The sequence below is a fragment of the Hippocampus zosterae genome, chromosome 6 (genome assembly GCF_025434085.1).
Source record: "Hippocampus zosterae strain Florida chromosome 6, ASM2543408v3, whole genome shotgun sequence".
In the NCBI taxonomy this organism is placed as follows: Eukaryota; Metazoa; Chordata; class Actinopteri; order Syngnathiformes; family Syngnathidae; genus Hippocampus; species Hippocampus zosterae.
This window is the reverse complement of record NC_067456.1, coordinates 22824045-22837582: the sequence shown is the minus strand read 5'-3', so window position 1 is coordinate 22837582 and position 13538 is coordinate 22824045. Positions and strand designations below refer to the sequence as shown.

Sequence of the window (13538 nt, the reverse complement as noted above, 5' to 3'; positions counted from 1 at the left end):
GACCTCACAGTACACAGGTCGTGGATTCGATCACGGCTCCGGGCCTTCCGATGTGGGGTTTGCATGTTCTCCCCGTAACATTCAAATAAACTGGTCAACTCTGATGCCAGAGCACCATTATGCCAGAAACACAAATGATTTAATATGAATGAAATAGCACAACAGAAAATATTTCAATTAGTATTTGTATTTCACCGAAAATAAAACTAGTCTCATTAAAATGTTGGCTTGGTCAAGCGGAGGACACCCTGAATTGGTTGCCAGCCAATCACAGGGCACACAGAGACGAACAACCATCCACGCTCACACTCACACCTTGGGACAATTTAGAGTGTTCCATCAGCCTGCCACGCATATTTTAGGAACGTGGGAGGAAACCGGAGCACCCGGAGAAAACCCACGCAGGCCCGGGGAGAACATGCAAACTCCACACAGGGAGGCCGGAGCTGGAATCGAACCCGGTACCTCTGCACTGTGAAGGCGACTACCGGGCCCCCAAGTGCAAAACCTTTTACTCGAATTTAGCTCGAAATAGAACTGCAAGGTAACAAAGTTGCAGGGGGTTGTAATATTACAACTCACTCGTGTTGCTAAACGTTGGACACAAAAAACAAAGGTTAAATTTTAGAAGAATGGAAACGTTGACTGTTGCTGAGATAGATGTAGTGAGTAATAAGCTCCAGAAGAGGGCAGTAATGCAATTTAACTGCATCGCAATATCTCATACAATTGTAAGGAAGAAGAAGCCCCGCAAATACACAATACATAAACAGGAGACGGATATCGAGCTAGCAAATGAAGATGTCCTTTGCGGCGAATGACCATTTAACCGGGGTGTATGTTTCTTTTTGACAGTGATAATGATTTCCGTAAACTACATCCTGCTATGTGGGCAATTCCTTTTGTTAGTTACAGTAATTATTTTACAATGTTTGGAAGGGATCCAATCCCAAAACTCTTCGACCACAGATGTAGCTCCTGCTTCCCTTGGTCCTGGTTCGACAATTGTTCCTTTCTCCGAGCAAACCCCAGAAACTGTCAAATATGAAGTACCACTGGAAAGTACGAATTACACAGACGCCTTTGAGTACACGGGTCTCTCACCGGTCGTCCTCTGCAGTTATTTGTAAGTAGCCTCTGTAATGCTAAGATGCTAACACTAGTGGTGAAATATTGACACTTTGAAGCAATCGGGGTATTATACGACATGCGTTAAATACTCAGTTTTTATAATTACGTGTAGTTGGCACTATTAGCCTATAAGTATCATGTTTTGCTTCGGTTTGACAAAGAACTATACGCTTATATATTTGGCTCATTGTGTTAAAAATTACTGCGGTTCCCCAGTGCAACATTGCCACCTTCCATTCTTAACAAAGATAACTCCACTCTTGTTTTTTTTCTTGATAAAGGCCAGAGGAGTTCATCTACTGTCAGGACCCTGTGGATCATGCTGGAAATCAAAGCGCCTTTTTGGAAATGGGTCATGGGTGTGTAGTGGTAAGTGTAACTTACTATGTAACCTGAAGTTGTGGTCATAAGTACACATATGGGAAAGAATGGGATACATTTTTTAAAAGAACTGTTTGTTTATTAGGTTGACTCATATGATGAACATTTATCTATTCTCATACATTAGTAAAGAAGAAAACTATGCATGTAAGCACTTTCTCATTTGTTGTAAAGTGGCATGATAACTTCCAATTGGCAAGTAAGCACAGAAGAACAGCTGGCACAAACGATTATTTTGATAATCATGATTATTCACAGAGCATTTTTGCGATTCGTCGACAAATCGGATCATATAAAAATTGCAGCATATTAGCAAGCGGCTGCTCTTACTGAACAAACTAAAACTAAAGACAAAATATTAATACTGTACATTCAACTTTTATGAAACTTTGCAACATGTACCAGCACTGCTGGGTTGGGTACCGAGCCCGGATTCTTAACTGGCACCTGGGCGGAACTTTAAAAAATGCAATATTGATAATATCCACCCTCAACGGTTCTCTTCACGGTCTTGGAGAAGTTACCGTATTTTCCGCACAATTGGGCGCACCAAAAAGTCTTCAATTTTCTTAAAAGCTCACCGAGCGCCTTAAAATCCGGTGCATCTTTTGTATGGTCATTACGGTAATACGTAGACTCCAAATGGCTCTTTCCTGGAGGCATGCTGCCAATGTTGTAACTTGCTGTTGGTTCAGTGAACTGTGTCGCTGCTTTATTAAATAAGTATGTGTTGCAGCTCTGAAAATAAGGAGAGCTGTGGTGTTAATTTTTTAAAACAGTCTCAACAAATACAGGTACGTCTCTGTCTATCTCCGTGCTTTCTTCCGTTTGACTCAAGAGGCGTACAAGACCGCCACTGAAAAAGTACTGTATACTCACGATTACTTAAATGAAACTACAAAAATTTAAAGTAATACATCAAAACTGAAAAGCAAGCGAGGATATAACAAAATAAATTCTATTTCCCCCCTCCCCTACAGGATTTATATTGTGATTTCATCATTTGTGAATACACAACAAAGGAATAAATAACTACGACTGACATCTTGTTGTGTTATTTTGACTTCAAGATGGCACCGTGACAATGGCTGCCTTTCCAGCAGCTCCTATTTATTTTGTTCTTCTACTTCTTCCTCTCATAACTTTCCTGCTGTGAAGTGCTGTGAATTTCTCCATTGTGAGACTATTAAAGGTTTTCTTATTTTATCTTATCTGATTGTACTCTTGGAGCTACAATAAAGGAAATGCCGCGGGGTTTTTCATAGCCGGTCATGAACGCCTCTCGAGTTGACCGGAAGAAAAGAAGGGAAGGAGACGGACAAAAACACACCTGAGTTTGTTGAAAAAAATTAGATCTGTGGTTGTGGTTTTATTATTTTTTTTAAACACGGACTTTATTAATGGTTTTCACAGTCTCAGAAAGTCCAGGTACTGTACATCTTTGTCCGTCTCCGTGCTATCTTCCGTTCCACTCGAGAGGCGTTCAAGGCCGCCTATGAAAAACGTAAATTAATTCTTACTTCAATGAAACCACCAGTGTTGTGTCCAAGGACCGACAACCCGAGGCCAAGGCCAAGGACTTGACTCCAAGGCCAAGGACTTGGAAAATTTTCCGGGGCAAGGCCAAGGCCCAAAGAATTGCCTCCGAGGCCAAGGACCAAGGACTGATTTTGAAACTAAGCCTAGCCGAGGACATGTTTTTATTCAAAGAGTAGAACAGTCAGGGTACGTGTTATTCATATTGAGGGGGAAAAAAATAAAATCACATGGTATACATTTATGAATTAATGTTTTAGTGCAGTGGTTTCTTAATATGAAGTAAATCAACACTCAACAGGGATGACATGGCAGGCAACACAAGTTGAGAAATGACTTTGCATAGAAGTCAATCACTGACTGCAGAAACAGCGGTAATCTTAATTACTTTTAATTTTACAGTTTACCGGCAGCGAGTCCGAGGGACTCGCTGATCAGAAATGTACGAGTGCCATTATGGATTGAGAGTCCCAAATTTCGAATTCTGAAAGGGTCTACTTATTCAATTGCATATGATAACACAAACAACAACATATACTTACAATGATAAACAAATGCTGCAAAAATGTAAATAATTCAGGAGCAGGCCTGAGGATTTCGGAAATTCATGGTAACCGTTTTCTCGGTTCCGTCGGATTACCCAATGGGAAACCACGATTACAAATGTTGGGTTCCGTAAACGTTCATCATGGGAACCCATTTTTCTATTTTCACTGATAATGATAATCAAGAATTCCGAAACTCAAAAGTATAATGTTTCAAGGGTCAATGTTTGAAAACGTTGCATTAACAATGAACATTACATCAGCGGCTGTGTACTCCAGGTTTATTCCAAAAAATAAATGGATCAAAAACTGGTGTACTCATGTGGCATCATCAGAGTATTTTTTCCAATCTCTGATGATCCCACATCCAGTCAATTAATCTGCAAAGATTAATTGGTAATCATTAATACAGGTAAGTATTGATGTGGGTTGGCATCCTCTTCCCAAGACGATGCATGTGTAATCTACGATCAATTTGACGAAAGAATTTAACACGTCATCATGAGTTCTACCAACAGTTAACATTAGCATTACTACACCTTGTGACGAATGTTTGATTCATAAAGTTACCATGCTTCAGCCAGTAAATTATAGAATAACCAATACTCTTTCATAATATTTTTCACAGCGATTAGCCTACAAATCTAATGACCAATTTGCCTTGTAATCGTGCTTTGCGTCGTATTTCGCTCTCGCGTTCTGTGCATACGTCACAGGTGAGTTTAGTGATACGTTCCTTTGGACGATTCATACGAAAAATCAGACAAGCATTCCCATTTCTTAAATATCGTAATTAGTAGACTTTGATGAGTTTTTTTTCGCCGCCATCTCAAACTTTCATCCGCGTGATTCCTCAGTTTGCGGACTAAAATAACCCGCATGCGCACATGATGTCATCTGTTGTGTCCACCCCCCCATTCCCCCAACACTGAAAACGAAAGTAAATTAGAAGAAACACACTCACACACCACATCACATCACAAACACACATACAGGCATCAGTGAAATAGCCTTCATTTACATTTTTCAGAGGCGATCATGAACGCCTCTCAAGTTGAACGGACGCCTCGAGTTTAGTGGAAGGAGCGTAGCACCATCTAGTGGACGCATTGTAGATGGCGCCTTTTAGTGTAAGGCGTCTAAATAAAAAAAAAGACAAAATAGCCATTCATTGAAGGTGCGCCTCATAATCCACTGCGTCTTTTAGTGCGTAAAATACGGTACTTACTTTTTCATTGATTTAGTCTATATGAACGTTATTTTGCACCTCCTATCTCTCTGCTGTATTTTCTAACTCATAATAAATTAATATTTGTTGAAAGATTCAAGTTAAGAATCTGGAGTGTGCCATCTTGTCCCACTGCTTCGCCCTGCGCGAGAGGTACCTGTCACTCATTCCTTGGGTAATGTAGTGCTGTGTAATCAAATTATGTCATGATAGGTAGGATTTAAAAGCATCCATCATGCCCGTTTTCGGAACTGTTTTCATAATATTCTTTTGATATGTGGACTCGGTATTTGTTTAACGGTGGCAGCGACTCGGCTGTTCCAGCCTGACCTACTCAGTCTTCGAAGCTATGGCGTCAACCGGCTTGGTAGTCAGCGGATTTGAAGGCTCAGAGGAGTGAAGTTTGAATAACATACACTCATGCAGCACTAGCTAATGTCTTTTTTTTCCCCAAGATGGCGCCCGAGTAGGCAGCCTTCGGCAAGTGCTCTTCAAGAGCCTTGCTTTTTTGTTCTTTTTTGCTGTTTTTGTCTTTTGTTTTGTCACATGTTGTTTGTTGTTTCATTGTGTGGACCTGATATGGACTGTTTTCAGCGCTTTTTGGCCACAACATTCGTCAAAGGAGCAGTATCTGTGCTTGGTGGTTGCGCCTTCTCGGCAGCACGCCTGTACCAGCACAGATTTTGATTGGGAGGAATGTCGGCGCCATTGACTGTCGGTGCTGGACAGACCTGGGGCGCTTGTGTTTTTTGCGCCAGTAATGGGCAGCATTTTTCACAACCCCGATTTGTTCAGTGGCTATGTCAGCGCTGTTGGACAGTTGGCGTTGGTGCGGCTGGATGGATGGCCGCTGAAGTTGAGGATGAGGAGAGAGGAGCGTTGGTGAAGAGCACCGATGCGTATTTGGAACCGTGAGTCGCCGCTTGGAATTGAAATGGATTTCCATGGGACAGGAGAAGTGAACCAATCTCTTTTTTCGTCAATGGATGCTACAGCTTCTTGTTGACTTTGAAACTTAGCTTGTAGCCGACGTGTGCACATTTTGAGCTTGACGTCTTTGATCCACTGGTTAAAGGACACTTTGATTCTCTCCTCTTTCATCTCAAACTGCTTCAAACAACAAAGCGTGTGACGGAAAAGTGGTTAGGACTGCACGACTGTCCGTGTTTTATGTTATGTGTTGTGTTTATTATTTTACTTTAGTTTAACTGTTTTGTAAAGCGCTTTGTTACAGCTGCCGCTGTTGTGAAAGCGCTATATAAATCAGCATGTATTTACATTGGGTTAGCTTTGTTACTACGAAGGTTGCACCTGTGCATTTTACTCTACACGTGACTAATTTACCCCCACCGTTAAACGAACACATTTTTAAAATTCTTGGTTTGAGCGGTTATGACTGGAGAGAGGGACACAAGTGATGATGTCTTAACATCACTGCTCAATACTTGTCGCAAGTGCAATCAATCATTAAAATATTTGGGAAAAACACAAACATCTAGAAAAAAATAAACATCGAAAATGTGCATCTCACCTCCCAGCCCAACTGCATGTTCCAGCCTTGTTGCTCCACACATTTCTTTTGCAGGGCATGATTGTTTATATAATGTTGAACAATAAAATTGTGATGTGTTCAAATGCAATGTCAGTGTTGTTGTTTTTTTTTTTTTAATTCCCTCTAGACAAAAAAAAAGTACCAAAGTATACCATTCTCTTCCCAGATAGATAAGGACTTTCGTTGCATGTAGTAGTATTGACAAAACCTTAGTGATACCTCCGTTATTATATTGAAAAAAAAATACTCTTGCCAAAGCATTTTTAGCTGTAAATGTTTCATGACTTTTAAAATTGATCCGAAATCTCTGTGCGATGAATACTGTGGAACTCACCATAAATACAAAATAGCGAGGTCACGCTGCAATAGATGAGAGTCGTGGTCACAAATGAAAATCTGCGATTTCGTGAATCCGGAATGTCAAACTCCACCAGGCCCAAGTTCTGAAACCCCTGCTCCGATTCACCTAAAATTTGAGATGTAGTGTTGTACCATCTCTATCAAATACAGCAAGTTTCCTTAAAATCAAAACATGCTTGGTTAAAATTAATGATCCATTAATGATCCATGATGGAATGATCCACTGATGTCTTTGAGGAGTGTATGCTGTGTGTATCTCTGACCACAACTTTCAACATGGTGTTTGATTTATTTCTTTGAACAGCACCTGATTCATTGTTTTCATTGATAGTGGGGAGGACAGACGAAGAAAGAAGTGAACCACACACCAGTTGTCTGCACTGCACTTGATGAGATTGAATGTGCCGGGCCCAGAGAATTCCTGAGAGGGAAAGTACCCTGCATCAAGTAAGCTGCTGGATAGAATAGATGAAAGGCTGAAAAATGTACTTTCTGCCAACCTGATCGGCTTGATTGGATCAGCCTATATTTTGCATAATTTCCCATCACTGATTAGATTCACGATCCGGCTGGTTGATTCCGAGGATGTTCCACGCTGCCATCGTGGGTGTTTAAATCTGAACGATAGTTTGTTTTTGGCCCTTTTGTGTATCCTTGTGAGCGAAAGACGGTGAGGAATATGAGACTCAGAGTCTCACAAGAAACGTGCCCCAAAAGAAAGAGCCATTGAATTCTATGGATGCTTTTCTCTTCCTGAAAAACGATTCTCTATCCGACAAAGTGACTGCTGCACAGGTCACAAATGTGGATCGCATCACGTCCAGTTAATCCGCTGAAAAAGAGTGGAGGCTTATTTTATTTTATGTTACCTTCCACCTCTTTCAGCTGTGTTGGGTCGTGAATCCCCATACTCATTTTGTTATTACAAAGTATGAGTATGAGTCATTTTGTTATATCATTTAACTTATTTTCATGATTGGCCTATTCATGAGCATACATCAGCATATGTTTAGAGGAATAGGGCATTGTTATCAAAGGATACCACGGAAATAGGTGTGTGCTGGAAATGGGTAATCTACTATCAATGAGTCAGCCTGTGGGATGGAGACGTTGCGTCGCCACCACCTTTCTATCCATCCATCCATCCATCCATCCATCCATCCATCCATCCATCCATCTTCTACCGCTCGGTATCTCAGTTTATCCCTCAGAAACGTACCCCTTGAACTTATTGGCAGGTTGTCATCCGAATTCACACAACTGTCCCGCCATCTTTTTATGACTACTTGGGCGAGAGTTTCTCAGAACTGAACATGTTAATCAGATAAAGCGTGACTCTATCTTTGCTCAATAAAGTGCGATGCTTCATACACAGCAGACCACATTTTGAATTGAATTGAATACAACTTTATTGTAAAATGTGCTGTAACATACAGCATAGAGCACAAATGAAATTTCTTTAAACTCAACCACAGGAGAGAGAGGAGTCTCTGCAGGTGCCCGCCCCGCCATCTAAAGAACAGTTAACATAAAATGACAAAATAATTAGACCTGTCAAAAGATTAAAATATTTAATCTAATTAAAAATGCAACTGTCATAATTAACTCAAGTGAACTAAAAAATAAATCGTGATTACTCACGCATTTTTTATCATTTCGGAATTTCCTTTTATACATTTTTGTCCTATTTTTCCCCATTTTAATGCTCTCATCAACATGGAATCATGAATTAGTTTTCTATGTGCAAAATGCAAATATTTACTGAAATAACGATTTCGATTTTGACTTTTACATGAACATTTTTCACTTGGAGCAGTTATTCACACAATCTCTCACACAATATTACTGTCCATCAACAACAGTGAAAAAAATATTTTGTCACACAACAGCTGCTTTAACAACTCTTTTATTCAATCAAAACTGAGCAATGTAACATTATAAAGTGCACATCTAAAGTAAACTAGTACTCAGACTAGAGTGGATTTAAGCCATGGTTGCATACTTAGTTTTTCTCAAGTTTGCTTTGAACACAGCAGGCTATGTAGATTGTGTTGGTCCTTCTTGCGCAGAAGTCTCTCTACGGCAGGGGTGCCCAAACGTTTTGGATCGAAGATCTACTTTTCGATCAACCAACCTCCCGGGATCTACCCTTGCCCTCGCACGCGCACACGCACACGCACACGCACACGCACACGCACACACACACACCCACACACACACACACACGCACGCCATGATGAGAAACGGCCTGAAATGGAGGTGTACGACGAACTTTTGCAGCATGTTAACTATCGTAGCTGACACGTACCGTTTTAAAGTGCTTCCGAGGGCCCTCCTAGATTCCTATTCTTTGCTCGTGCCCTTGGTGAATTGAACACGAAGCAAACTCTGAATGAGAATCATGACGATAAAAGATAGAGCGCAACCGCTCTGATCACAAGCTGCAATTGCAAACTGCTGAGTGCTAACAACTTCCGGTGATGTAATCACGCGCCACTGTAAATTTAAGGTTTACCTGCTTTAAAATATTTTTTTGTGAAAATGAGACTGATAAGATTATTAGTGTGCAGTGTATATTAACACAAAAAATATATTACTGAGATGTACAAAGACGGAAAAATTTTGTTTTTTTTCTTCTCGACACTCCTCGGATCTACTTGGGACCTGTCTTAGATCTACCGGTAGATCAGGATCTACCTAATGGCCACCCCTGCTCTACGGTTTTGTGTAGACATCATTTCGGATGACTACACACGGTTCGATGACAACACTGGAGACGTTTTGTTTTCAGTGTGGTCGCTACCCCTGCACCGCTAAACTCGACGTGCATCAACGCACAGTCGCGGTCAGACGAACAGAGAAGCTCCACCCGCTTTTTTTATATGGACACTGGAACCTTCCACACAAAATAGTTCCAAACAAGTAACACGTCGCGTCAGTGGCATACATCATATTCGACAGGCTACCTGCTCTTTATTCACCAGAGACTCATCAACCTAGTCTCTTATTTTTCGCCCGAAACAGTGTCTTCTCCCGCTTGATGTACCTTAGCCTTCTCCGCTACGTACAATCTCTGTACGCGGCTTGTAATGGAGTCTCTCGCTGGCAATCCGTAGTGGAGTCGTTTGACGCAATGCGAATGTTTTCAGCTGGAGTCGAGCTGTGGACAATGTTGACAGGCTTGCATGCAGCAGCCAGACATTTAGCTATGGCTTCAGCAAATTTGTTCTTCGTCATGTCATCCATTTTCTTCGCTTTGAAATGATCCATCGCTGTCTGTCTGAGACAAGGGGGCGGAGTACTCACGTCAGCTGTGTGCTTGGCCATTAAGTGGTATTTCAGACTCGACGTGCAATGATGATAGCTCAGTTTACGACTGCAAAACATACAGGTAACTTTGGTCTTGTCAGTGGAACAATCCGGCAACTTTTTAAAAGTAAACTTTCCATTCATAAACTCTTTAAGTATCCGTTTTCCGTGTCTCACGCTGCCGTGGCTGGCAAAACAAACATGCGCGGACTTGTGCAGCGTGCTTGTTGTTTTGTTTCTGGTTTATTTATAGAGAAACGTAACATCCGCTGGGACGTGTACCGCGTTAATCTCACTTAAATTAATCCTGTTAAAATTCATTTAAATGAATACCAATAAAAATGCGCTAAACTGACAGCTCTAAAAATAATATAACTAATAGGACACAGACAGTCGTGCAATCTTCACCACTTTCATGCATACACTTCGTTGTCTGAAGCAGTTTTAGAATAAAGAGGAGCAAATCAAAGTGTCCTTTTCACCAGTGGATCAAAGACGTCATGCTGCAATGTTCACACGTCTGCTACAAGCTAAACTTGAAAGCAACAAGAAGCTGTAGCATCCATTAACGAACGAAAAAGAGAGATTGTCTCTCTTCTCCTCTCACATGTAAATTCGCTTCAATTCTAAGCCGCGACTCTCAGATTTAAGATGTTTTCATCAGAGGTATGAATTAGCAGTGTGATCAGTCTCCCAGAAAAAAAAAAACATCTGGGTGGTTTCAAATGACTTTTTTTTTTCCTTCCACAGATACACCGGACACTATTTCATCACCACTCTGCTGTACTCCTTCTTCCTTGGTTGTTTCGGGGTCGACCGTTTTTGCTTGGGCCACACAGGGACAGCGGTGGGGAAGCTGCTTACACTTGGAGGTTTAGGAATCTGGTGGTTTGTGGACCTGATCCTGCTCATTACCGGTGGCTTGATGCCGAGCGATTATAGCAACTGGTGCACTTACTACTGACCAGAAGAGCGATGTCTGAAGTTGAACCTTCCTTGTGTCGGATACTGCATTTTCAGAGAACAGAAATGGGATTTCAGGCTGGTTCCAAACTACCCAGCCAAGATCCAGTCAGGTTACCTGTGGGGACACAAAAATACACCATTCTACTACCTGAGCTTTTTTCATGTGAAAAACACCCTGTCATGTGTACACGTCAGTCAAAAAACAAGCAGACAAAGAGCACAAATTTAATCTCCACTTTCAAAGCATTTCACTCTAAAAATTTCCGTCATATTTGTGAAACTGACCCACATGAGTCCACATAAAAACTTTTAAGTGTGTATTGAACAATTTCATGCAATATACAGTATTCACTTTATTCCCAACTCAATTGATGACGGCCTTCAATTATGTTGGTTGCAGCTAGAACATTAATTCTCATTGCCGCAAGATGCATGGCAGTGGGTTTTTAAACTTCAGATGGTAGTCAAATGTTTCACCTTTAGGAAACAAATAATATTGCTCTCAGAGATGAAATTCACATCTGGAGCAACATCCTTCAAGTAACACCATTTTCAACTTCAAATGATTTATTTTAGTTTTGAGACCGACATTTGCTAGCCCGGGCAGATTGCTTTGCCACGTTATTTTCCTAATGCTTTCATATATACACATAACGTGACTCCCTGCGGCAAGTACAACTGCTTGAGAAGATGGAGGAAACGTGCCCCCCCACCCCCACTCCTTTTCTGTTTTTTTTTTTTTTTTTTTTTGGTGTTACATATTGGTGATGACTGCATTTTAAATGCGATGATGTGTTAAATATGACCAATCGGCATCTCCAAATCTGAAACAATGGCCCTCAATCGGAAATGGGTGGAGTGCCCTCTGCTGGTCGGGGATGCGATCTTGCCCCAAGTGGAGGAGTTGAAGTATCTTGGGGTCTTGTTCACAAATGAGGGCCGGAGGGAGCAGAGAGATCGACAGGCAAATGCCGACTTTCGTGCTGATGAACGAACTCAGCCAAAAGGCGAAGCTCTCAATTTACCGGTTGATCTACGTTCCAACCTTCATTTTGGTCATAAGCTATGGGTCGTGACCGACAGAACAATATCCCGGCAACAAGCAGCCGAAATGAGTTTCCTCCACAGGGTGTCTGGGCCCTCCCTTAGAGATAAGGTGGGAAGCTCGGTCATCCAGGAGGGGCTAGAGTCGAGCCGCTTCTCTTCCATGTTGAGACGAGCCAAATGAGGTGGCTCGGACATGTCCCACCAGCATCAGGCCCCAGGAACGACCCAGGAGAGACAATGTCTCCCTGCTGGCCTGGGAACACCTTGGGATCCCCCGGGAAGAACTGGAAGAAGTGGCTGGGGAGAGTGAAGTCTGGGCTTCCTTGCTAAAGCTGTTGCCCCCGCAACCCAACCTCGGATAAGCGGCAGAAAATGGATTGATGGATGGATGGATGAATGTGACCATCTGAGTTCACGTATTTTCAAATAATAAACCAATCAAGTATGGCTCTCTCAATCCATGTATGTTTTCATGGGACATATCTATTAAAACCATACATGCCCTTTGTTGGAAACCATGTTATGAACCACCCAGAAACCATTTTAAGAAACCGTATATTCTATTAGTTTCACAGGACAGAAGTTTACAGGCCTCCACGTTGCTCCTAAAATTTGAGACTACACGAGTAAAATTTCCATCTACTCGCACATATGCAAGCAGTAAATCTACAGTATATATTTTCCTTTTCCATTTTTTGTTGCTGACATTCTGCTAAACACCTTGGATCAAAAGACTTGTATCACCAAAACAAAGCTGGCAGAAACAGAATGTTGTGATGACGTAAGAAAAACATGACTGCCACCTGCCACAGGCGGAAGACTACTCGGAAAAGCATGAATTATGTTGCTAGCTTTGGCTGGCCCTGTCGACCACAGACTGAAAAAACAAAGGTAGTGATGCAAAGTGATGCTTTGTTGCCAGATTGTGATGTCCCACAATAAACAACAGTTGCAAGAGACTTATTCATCATGGATAAATAATTTGAGCTGTTACTCAGGAGAGTATTTACTAGATGTGTTTTCTTTCTTTATTTTTTTTAAAAAACCAATTCCAATGAAAGTGGGATGTTGTGTTCAACAAAAATAAAAACACCTTACAATGATTTGCAAATCATGTTCAACCTTTAATTGAATACTCTACAAACACAAGATATTTAATGTTCAGAATGATACACTTTATTGGGTTTAATCATGAACGTAGTAGCATTATATGGCCGCGGCACATTGCAAAAAAGATGGGACAGCGTCATGTTTACCATTGTGTTACATCACCACCATTAATGGTGCCCTCACAGATGTGTAAGTTGTCAATGTCATTGGGACTAACACAGACCCATAGCATCACAGATGCTGTTTTTTTCTGGCATTCCGGATAGTTCTTTTTCTCTTCGGCCCAGAGGACACAGCATCCACATTTTCCCAAAACAATTGAAAATGTGAATACATAAGACCACAGAACCCTTTTCCACTTTGCATCAGTCCA

The 13538-nt window shown here is 41.4% G+C and overlaps 1 protein-coding gene across 1 annotated transcript; it reads left to right on the top strand.

The window, feature by feature from the left end:
• The first annotated feature begins 741 nt into the window (after positions 1–741).
• tm2d2 (TM2 domain containing 2) lies at positions 742–13014 on the top strand. Its single transcript, XM_052068359.1, has 4 exons — positions 742–1126; positions 1413–1500; positions 7065–7180; positions 10793–13014. Exons 1-4 carry the CDS (start codon positions 861–863, stop codon positions 11004–11006), a joined length of 684 nt encoding a protein of 227 aa, XP_051924319.1. The 5' UTR covers positions 742–860; the 3' UTR covers positions 11007–13014.
• The last annotated feature ends 524 nt before the right edge of the window (positions 13015–13538 follow it).